The sequence below is a fragment of the Netta rufina genome (genome assembly GCF_964035555.1).
Source record: "Netta rufina genome assembly, chromosome: 5".
NCBI classification, from domain to species: Eukaryota; Metazoa; Chordata; class Aves; order Anseriformes; family Anatidae; genus Netta; species Netta rufina.
This window is the reverse complement of record NC_140128.1, coordinates 62523602-62534188: the sequence shown is the minus strand read 5'-3', so window position 1 is coordinate 62534188 and position 10587 is coordinate 62523602. Positions and strand designations below refer to the sequence as shown.

Below are 10587 nucleotides of genomic sequence, written 5' to 3'. Positions count from 1 at the left end.
TCTGTATTTTTAAATACCAAAAATTACTTTTAGGCAAAATTTAGCAGAAAAACAGTTTGGGAATAAACAAAAGATCTGTTGGCAGTGTCTGGTTTGGGATTTAGCTCTGCCATCTCCTTGGAGGCATCTGTTAACTAAAATTCACCAGTAGAAAAGGCAACATAGTGAAAAGCTGAAATATTAACATTTCAGTAAAGTGCATGGGATTGTGGCATACTTAATGGCTTTGCTATGACCTTAACTCGGATGCTGAACTAAAAGCTGGGGATGCCAAGTTCTTTACGATTTTATTGAGGTTGGCAATTTTTTCTTCTAGTAAATAGTTTTTCTTTTCAGCAGTTTTCTGGCGCTGTTCTGTCATCTCCAAAGCCTTCAGCAGTTGTGCATTCTCTACATAGAGATCCTTGACCATTGCATCTGCTTTAGTGTTCTTGGAAAGCTGAATAGTGGATGAAACACAATTACTCAGCAAATGAACGAAACACAATTACTGTGAATGAAACACAATTACTCAGCAAATTAAAAGCAAAAGAAAAATTAAGAATAATTAAAAGCAAGAACAGCGCTGGGAATATAGGTAATGTGTTCATTGTAACATATTAAAGGAAGACAGCCCACCCATTCATGCTATTTTCATTTGTTAAAAACTATACATTTGTGAAGTCCTCATGGATGCTGTGAATGTTTTGAAACCAGAAAGACTTTGTGAGGATCTTGAAAGCTCGTGCAGATGTCGGAGTGCTTCAAATGACTCGTCTGTCAGATCATTACTGCTTTACAGCCTTTGTCCTCTAAAGACAGATTAACTTCACACACCCCGTGATCCCCCAGAGATATTTCCACAGAGGTTTGGACTGCCAGCTCCCCCTATAAAATCAGGGAGAGCACCTAGCGCTTGTCTGCATGCTTTTGGGAACAGCCCTTTAGCAGAAGGCCCTGTCAGTGTAGCACTTCCTTAACATGAGAGAGGAGACTGTACCTCAGTAGAAAACAGATATTCTCCCCACTGTTATCATGTCATGCCTTCTTAAGTGTTCAGAAGCCAGCTTTTCCTATGCTCCTGGAAACTCCTGAAGAAGGCAGACCAGGGCAAGAATGGAAACCCCAAAATCACATCAAGCAAAGGGTATAATGGGGCAGAGGATGTGGGAAAAAATCCATGTTGTACACTAATCCCATCTGTATTCTTCAGGAAATTTGCTTTCCTCCTTTTTTAAGCAACTTTTCTAGTTAAAATACTTGGCCCAAATTTGGCGTTTGTTTCCCAGCTTTAAGTGTATCAGCATACCAAACATGCATGGCTGTTGGGATTAACGATTCATGAATTAATGATTAGTGAGAAATAAATAAATAATGATTAGTGAATACTGTCCCAGTTTGGATTTGGGGGAAGTTTGGGGCAAATATGTTCTACTGTAGCTCAGATGCATTAAAAGAGAAAGGAAAACTCCTTTAAATTTCTTTTCAGCAAGAATGATTTGGCGACTTTAGCTCGCCTAGTTGTTTACAGAAGCAGTGGGGAAGAGCTGGGAAAAGAGCAAGAATGCTTACTTGTTCTTTCAGCTGATTTACTTTATCTTGGAGAAGCCTCTTCACAAGCCTCAGTTTCTGTTCAACATCCATCATGCGTTCTTCCATCATTTTCAGAAGCTGCTCATGACCCCCCTGAAAAGCAACAAGAGAATCAGTTAACGAGGATCTTTTCCCATTCACCAGTCTTCTTCCTTTCACTTTATGCATAAGAAAAAAGTTGGCAATCCACACTTGAGTCCATTTTAAAGAGTCAACTAAGTTAATAAACAGCTCGTGGAAGCAAAATTTTATGGCAACATTTAAAGGACATTCACAGCTTTAATGGATTTTTCCAAATCTAAGTTATATTTTAGATTACTAGATCTAAGACAAATTGATCTAAAATTCTAATTTCCATCTTGTCTGTGCTAATTAGATCTGGATCGCTTCCTTTCCTTGTTCTTAGGTGTTGCCATATACCTGCTGAACGTGGGAAACAATACCAATCAAAGTTGTAGTGACTTTAGGGGTAAAGAAAATAAAAAAAGCAATGGCATAATGGCATCACTTTGACTGTGCAATACTTCTGTGCCAAAGACCCCTCAAAACGGAATAATATCCTAAAAAAGTAGGGTGCTGTTACCCCAAACTTGTTTTTTTCTTTTACTTTCTTCAGATTAGTTGTAGACAGATAATCTTCTGAATACTCTAGCATGCTTTTGCTGTTTTCCTTCAGTGAAGTGATGGACAATCTAACTAAGAGGATAGTAACTCATTGTCATGAGGGCACCTGTTACACCAGGGGTTGAGTGAGGTTTTCCCAAATAAATTAGAAAAACCAGGAACAATAAGGAGTTCTAATCCGTTTCCCAACAGTTATTGTCTTTCTATTGATGCTAATGTTAAGAAGCCACCTGAGCAGATTACCTTTGAGAAAGCACTAACCTCCCTAAAACAAAACACCTTCAAAACCAAAGTACCTTCATATTTCTGGGGGCAGAATGAATGAAAAAACCCCGAGGAAGGAGACCAGTTCAAGAAGTTGGTTGTTCATCTAAACCACTGTAAAAAGAGCCTCTAGGATTGATGGATGTCCACTCAACATACTATTTGTTGGAACACCAGAAACTCTTTAAGGCTTTGTGTGGGGTTATACAAACACTTTGCTTGTAAAAAAGTTGGAAAAAAGTTGCAGAGAGCTGTACAGAAAGCAGTTTTAAAGTGTTGCTGGACAGGAGATGGTTCCAGGTTAATAAAAGTACTAACTGGAGAATTTGCAAGGGACTTTGCAAGGGACTTTCTAAACAAATTATCTTCAGCTATCTTTTGTAATTTGATTGGAATTCAAAAATGTGGCTGAACATAACATTTCTTACTGGTTACAGGAGCTTTGAGGGAGTAGTTCAGTGGAATCTAAGAATTAGTGGTCTCAACATCTGTGATCCTTGTTATTTGGTTATTTGGTTTAAAGTTAATTTGAGAAGGTTCTGCCTGATTTCATATTATTGCATGTTTAAAGGGAAAAGCCAGCTCAAACATTAGCTTTAAGGTCATTAAGATAAGCAAAAGGATCGTTGAAAGGAAACAGCTGAAAAGGTTCATGGCTCCCAACTAGAAAAAACATAGGTCTTAAAGCAGTGTTGGTAGACCTCAAATTACTAGGGAAAAGAAACGTCATTTAATCTAGTAATTTGAGACCAAAGAAAATCAGTAAGGAATGCCATCAGAGGGGAAAAAAAGGCTGTTAATAATTTTCCCCTTTTCTGGAACTATTTTTACTTTATGGTCACAACAGAAAGATATGTGAATGTGTTCTGGAAATTTTCTCAAATTTGCATGTACATCTGCTGGGGAAGCAGCATATCTGCATGTAAGTATATCCCATGCTACAAATCTTTCCCAGAAGTCATAGAATAGAATCACAGGATGGTTTGGGCTGGAAGGGACCTCACAGCCCATCGAATCCCAGCCCCTGCCAAGGGCAGACACCCTTGCCCCCAGCCCCATCCAGCCTGGCCTCAGTGTGAAGTCCTGATAAGATAATCCTCAATATCCATGACATTGTCTAAATTTGTTAATTCTTTTCCATAAAGCTGAGACTATTGATACTATTAAGACAAGAGACATTATGTTTAAAAAAATTTTTATTTTTCATTTACATCAAAAATGTCATCTCTCCCTGTTAAAAAGTTTATACATCTTTTACAAAAACGCAGTATAAATACCTCAGATTTTCTTCAAGTCTCATATAAAATTAATACCATTTGAGAAAAATAGTCTCTTTCCCCGCTGAACAAATCCACATTTTAAATAACATAAATAGAAATGATTTGTAACAAATTAAAAAGGGCAGCTTATGAACTTCCACAAAATAGCTTCTAGACAAATAAATAGGAAATAACACTGTGAAGACTTTTTTTTTTTTTTTTTTTTTTTTTAGAAAAAAGCACAACATTTGATCCTCAAGTTTCTCAGCTTATGCCAGTTCGTGTGTTTGTGTGTGTTTATCATGGTAAGGAATGAGATCATAAGCAGCCAAGCTGTCAGAGGTGCCCGATCCTCCTGTAGGAATCTGCATGCACTGCTCGCTGCTCCGGTAGCAAGGCCTAGAGAAAGAAGGCAAGTGGGATACTTCACCCTGATATCCAGATTTTCTTTTAAATATCTACGTTTACTTAAAGCAAACCACCGATACAAGCTAAGCAAGCAACACAAGACATAAAACACACACAAGAAAGCATGCAGAGTATCACATATTTCTCTGAATACTCGTATTAGCGCTACACAAATGCAATTAAGGAAATATTCAGGATGCATTTCCTAGACGTAAGGTCTCTGAAGAGGGTTTATCCACATTTTTGGGGGATTAAGATCAATAACAGTAATTAAGTGCAATTAGCAAAGCAGTTAAGTTTCTCAAGAGGAAATTATCTGCTGCTATATGTGTCTCACAGATTGCCAAATAGCATTTGTGAAAAATGCAGTCCAGCTGACCTCCTTTGAAAACTTGCTTGCATTTCTATTTTAAACTTAGTCGCAAGTCTTTTCTTGAGACAGAACAAGCTGTTGGGTCGGAGGTTATTTGAGTTTTCAACTTAAGACCAGAATAAGGGGGGAGTTGAGCAACTCAAAGTACTGGGAACAAAAATAGTGATTAGCAGAGGCTGTAAGGGAACTTGGGAAAATCTTGGGTCACTAACAGGCCCACAGCTCTAGTTATTGAGCAAGGAAAGGGAGAAGGGAAAGGGAAAAGGAGTGCAGCAATTGCTACTGTGCAACAGGGATCACAGCACTAGGCACAGCAGGCACAGTCATCTGTAATTCAGAAGAGTGCAGACAGGTCACCACAGGAGAAAAGGCCCAGGAGTTTTATTTTGGTGAAGCTTGAATTGTAACCTTGGTGGACAACAGCTAACACTGACTGTCATACAAATGAGAACACAGACCACCACGATCAGAAAGCAAATGGAAGTTGCAGAGCATGAGGAGGACACAGGAATTTCAAAGAGGAGGATAACTTGGGATACCTGAACGAAAAAAGCTGCAAGGTGCATAGCAGTAGCAGCAAAACTAGGTAGTTAAATTCACCTAGTAACATGGACAACCTGACATTGTACTCACTGGCGAAAGGATGAAGAAGAGGGATTAAGGTGCAATTTTTCAACATGCTAAAGGGAACATTAAAATGGACATAAGCTCAACTAGATGTTAACCCTAGAAATCAGGACCATACAATCATTTAGACTGGAAAAGATCTTTAAGATCACCTGGTCCTTCCTTTAACCTGGTACTGCTGAGTCCACCACAAAACTACATCCCTAAGCTCTACACCTACACGTTTTCTGAAGACCTCCAGGGATGGTGACTCAGCTGTTTCCCTGGGCAGCCTGTTCCAAGACTTCACAACCTTTTCAGTGAAGATATTTTTCAAGATATTTTTCCTAATATCCAGCCAATGATGGTGAAGGAAAAAAAAAAAGAATCAATGAGAATTAAATGAAGATGTGCTTAGAGAAATGTTTCAGTTTGTCTCAGCTTAAAGTACTGACAAATTTAGCCTTTTTTAATTGCTATAGAATGCATGTTTAACGATTTTAGAAAATTATGTAGTACAGCTCATGAAAACAGCTGTAGGAGACGTAAACTGGGAGCTTGTTGATACCCATTCACTTTAAGCAAAAATCAATATAAAAATGAAAGTTAAAAGGATTAAGTATATTGACAGCAAATACTTGCAAAACCTCTCTAAAAGGATTTTTAACTTTATGAAACCTTCTAGGATAAAAGGTTTCTACAGGAAACATAAGCAATGCATCTGTAGAACTACGAGTTCCAGGATGTGACTAGTTTGCAAATTGTTTCTCAGGCTTTCAGAGGCAAAATTACAAAATGACTCCTAATGCAATTCACAGCCCATTCATTTGCAGATGCTACTGCTGTAAGATGGCTTTTATTGATTTCAAAATTAAACTGCATGCTCTGCTTTCTAGTGTATGTGACCAAGCACATTAGCCTGTGGTAATGCATTTCCATCAGCTGAAAGTGAGAGAACCTTATAATTGCTTTTTTCCTTATCCTATATTATTTGCTGCTAAGCTCCTTTTTTTTTTGAGGGAGAAGCATTCAATTTAATGTCTTTATTAAAAATAAAATCTTACTCCAAGTTTTGTAGGCTTTAGAAACTATCATTACTGCATATATTCTTTCTCCATAAATTTTTTCAAAAATATCCTATTTATGGCATGATGGTATGATTATGCATGGTCAGAGGTTTTTGAACTTCAGTCTTGAACTTTGCTATACATATATATTTTTATTTATATTTTATAATGCAACAACCCAGTGTAAAATGTAAAGTTTTTTTTTTCTGCTAACAGATTAAGAAACTTGTATTTCTAATAAAAACGTCAGTGTTTTATTTATCTTTTCATATAAGATAATACAACTTGATCGTAAGACATATGGCCAGAGCTGAGGCTTTAGAGATCTGGATACTTTCTGAAGAAACAAGTCATTTGGCAAGCCTAATTAAAATCTTATTTTCTTATGGGAAATGCAACATTTTCTACCAGAGCTTATTACTACTCTTACCTATAAGCTTCTTACCTATAACTTAACACGTTAAAATATTAGAAGTGATTCAGCCCAACATGCTGAATGACTGTATTCTTCCTTGGAATTAGATTGTTTTCCTTCAGAAATGCCAATGATGAAGTCTCTGTATAACAGGAACAGTGTTGTCCAAACAATGTCCTGTCATGACCAAATAATGCAGATGGGCTGACCCTATAAAAGGGATTACTTGTTTGTATTATGCTCTACTACATCTGACAGTAGGATTCCTTCTGACAGGAACTGCCAAAACGGATGTTTTATATTTGATGTATATATGATATTGCACATGTAGCGTGTTTTTCAAGACAATGGTTCCAGACATGGACAGTAGGTAAAGAAAAAACTAAAAACATTTACTGCACACCGATCAGAAAGAGAAAAGCCAGTTGAATGTGGATAGAAGTGATTTTATTTCAAGAAGGGGACGTCAGAAATGAGCTATGGCTTAAGCTAAATATGCTAAATGTCAAAGATGTACAAAACAAACCTTTGTTAGAATGAATTTTAATTTTTGAACTGGCATAAACAGAGAATGGATCTCATCCAAATGAAAAAAAAACAGTCAGCTAACTGAACACCCTTCTAAAGTTATAACCTGCAGAGAAACGAGGGCTTTACCTGTTGCATGTTTGTTTCAGAGGGTCTGCTTTCAAGTTCTTCCTGAAGACGTTGACTCCTCCTCTCTGCTTGTAGTAGCTGGTGTTGGAGCTGCAGGAACTGGTCCTTGGGCACCACGGCACAGCCTTGCTGCTGGAGCTCCCAGGGGTGCGGCGGCTGGCTAAGCATCACGCTGCTGCTGGAGTGGAGCATCTGAACAGCAAAACACATCGCCATCAGCAGAAAGCAGCACTGCAGTTCACACAAGGTGTTTTTCAGAGTTTCTTTTGCACGATACATGTTCACTAGACATCAGCTTAGTCTTAAATAATTCCTTGTACACGAGAGAAACAACCCTGAAGTCAGAAACAGAAGCTAAAACTCCTCCTTTCAATGAAAAAATGCCTCTCTATGTGTAGTTCTACAGCTGAAGTCTAAAGGAGAGTGAACTTTGATTCATAATTTCAGACCTGAACTATAATTCACTGAATTTCTGATAAAATCACGGCAAACTTAAACGGGCCTGTGGTGAGCTTTAACTTGAATATTCCTTTTTAATTTTCACCTTGATCTTAGTAACTCTTTCAAAATAGTATCTAGTTACAAATAAGGACACTAGCATGAGGCAGGCTATTGTTCACCAGTGCTGCTCATTTCTAGTCTTTAATTTAGAATGGAGAGATAAATTCCCTATATAGAAAACTTGTTTTCCTTTTGTGTATGGTAATTCAAGTAATTTCATGCTGTCTACTACATTATATTCAAAATTCGGTATTTAGTATCCCATACACCTTTATGTTCACTACTGTAGAAATTTCAGCGCATTTTATGATTTTCATTTAGAGCCACACCACAAGCAGAGCTTGATAGAAATTCTGGAGTCCTAAGTGTGCTGCATAAGCAAGTGTACCCAGAGGGGCCCTTGAGAGATGCATGCATGTAGTAACCTGAAGTAGTTTAATTCCCAACTTAAGTCTTGCCTTCATTAAGAAAGTTACTGCATGTACCAAGTCTGTTATATAAAAGGCAGTTATTGCCAACACAGCATTTGCACATACTGGGTGTCCTTTGTGAAGTTATACCAAAAAAAAGCTTCTGTAGCAGTACAACGAGGCCACTCACATGTAATAATTCACATTCATAATCATCCTTGCTGTAGCAAAAAGAGCATTTAAGAACAGACTTGTTCGAAAAGGTTTAGCTTTCCCACATCTTTTAGTTAAGTGCTGCTGCCAGGCAATGCCACAGCAGTTACTGGATGAAAGTGGGTAGAGAAGTCAGGCACTTCTGGAATTACCTCACTATAGTAGCATTGTAATTAGAAGAGACAGATAAACTATCCCAGAATTAGATGAACTTTTGTACAATATTATGAATTGAAATTGTTTTGTGTGATTTTTCCAAACTACAATAAAATCCAGGTAAGACTGTCTCAGAGCTGTAACGAGTTATAATACTAAAAAATCCCCTTAAACTACACAGTAAAACCCCTGATGTTTCAGCCAAGCCATTTTGGAGCTTGAATTTGCATAAGATTAATGCTTTCTTCCTGTAAAGATCATTCTTCCTGTAAAAGTCATTTAACCGTATCATAAAATTCTCCCTCATTATCTCATAACCATTACTCTGGTCCCTTAGGAAAAGGTATGTGAGACTATGTTAGTGGTATTACTTTTCCTTTCGCAAATGCTGTAATTAAGGGCTCAATTAGTAACCATAGTTCAATTATTGAGTTCATCTATAATGGAATCAACTATAAGCATTTCTCGTAATGGTGTAGTTTTGGTATCAGGGGTACTGCTCTAATGTAGACATAGTATTGGCCTGTTTGAAGTGTGGTAATGTCAGTGCCTGGCCATGTTAGTGTCTGTTCACCTCTGCTGGCCCAAGTAAACAGAATATAAACTTAAATATTTATAATATTTTAAAAATACTTTAGAAAATACAACCTTTTTTTTTTTTTTTTTTTAAATCTGTTAGTAGCTTCTCCTGAATCAACTCGTCAGTAAAAGAACAGGTCCTTTACAGACTAAGTAAATAATGAAATTTCAGTGGAATTTATTTAGGGTTTCATATGATGCTGGTATGATGTTGTAAAACACACAAGTAACTAATGGAAGTGCTGATGAAACAATCAATAAATGTTAACAACATCTTCAGAACAAATACTGGTGGCATAGTTAATGAAAACAATGTATTTTGCCATATTCAGTTGTGGAAGGAAGTAAAACAGTAATGAATTTGCTAGACTATTAGGGTGAGTGCGGTCACACATCAGGTATTAAGGAAACGTTTGTCTGGTCAAAAAGCATGCAGGATGTCAGAGGTAAACATGAGAACACCTTCAAGCCTCACAGTCATTGGGTTAGAAGGAAGGGGTTGAGCCACTTTTCATTTTCTTACGATCAGTTTAATTCTTTGGGATGCAATTGGTCTTTTCTCGATTTTCACAGTAATGCCTTACAAACATGAAGCTTTTTGCCTCCAGAATCAAATCACAGAAATGTGCTAGCCACACCAAATTAGGGCAGCTATCAAAGAACACTACTAAAATGAATAGTGGCATCTTTGCTTAAGAGACACATGGAATAGAAATCCATAAAAGACAACGTGTTTTCTCCATGCTATGGTAGTACATTGAAAATGATTGCTCTACCTTCGCACACTATTTCAGAAAGAGAACTGCACCCTTCTCTGCTAGTTCCAACCACTGAGCTCTAGACAGGTTAGCCATGAACAAAAGGAGAACAGGCACAAAAGAGAAAGTTAGAAGTCAAAGCGTTAAGTGAATGTTATACACACCTGTTGGGAAAATGTTATCAGAAGTAACAAAAATCCTGCATGTGTGAAATACAAAGTTTTGGGAGGAAATGTGATTCCACACTTGATGTTTGTACTGAAGGATTTAAGTGTCTGGATTTTTCCCAAAGCATAATTAAGAACACATAAAAGCACAGGATATAAAAACTTATAAGAACGAGTCAGTAACTCGTCAAGATCTCATCTTTTGCAATTGAGTTATTAATAATTTTACAGCTAAATTGCATAATATACTAGGTATAACATGTTTCCCATTCACTCACTTGATGAGATATTTTTAACAGTGTTGTAAAAGTCTCATCTAGAAGATACTTTAATTTATGGAACATGCCAAAGCTTTGATGGGGTTATGTTATGTTTTAGACTCAAATACAGACAAAATCGCAGAGACAGCTCCCAGGTCAGTCCTGACCACAGGGGATACAGCAACTTTAGTTAAACATTTCTGTTCCTGTAACCAGGATCACCTAAGAATTAAGCAGTTCCCATAACATACAATCCATCTCCAGCAACACCAAACAAGCCTCCACATTTATGAGAGGC

General features: G+C 37.3%; 1 protein-coding gene across 1 annotated transcript in view; it reads right to left on the bottom strand.

The window, feature by feature from the left end:
* Positions 1-229: 229 nt before the first annotated feature.
* Positions 230-10587, bottom strand: part of NIN (ninein) — a gene marked incomplete at its 3' end in the record, with an annotated part of 48656 nt that continues 38298 nt past the window's right edge. Inside the window, exons 27-29 of the mRNA XM_084288569.1 lie at positions 7246-7437; positions 1552-1665; positions 230-439 (exon numbers count right to left, since the gene is read on the bottom strand). Coding sequence (XP_084144695.1) covers positions 230-439; positions 1552-1665; positions 7246-7437 — 516 coding nt within the window. The remainder of the gene's footprint in view (positions 440-1551; positions 1666-7245; positions 7438-10587) is intronic.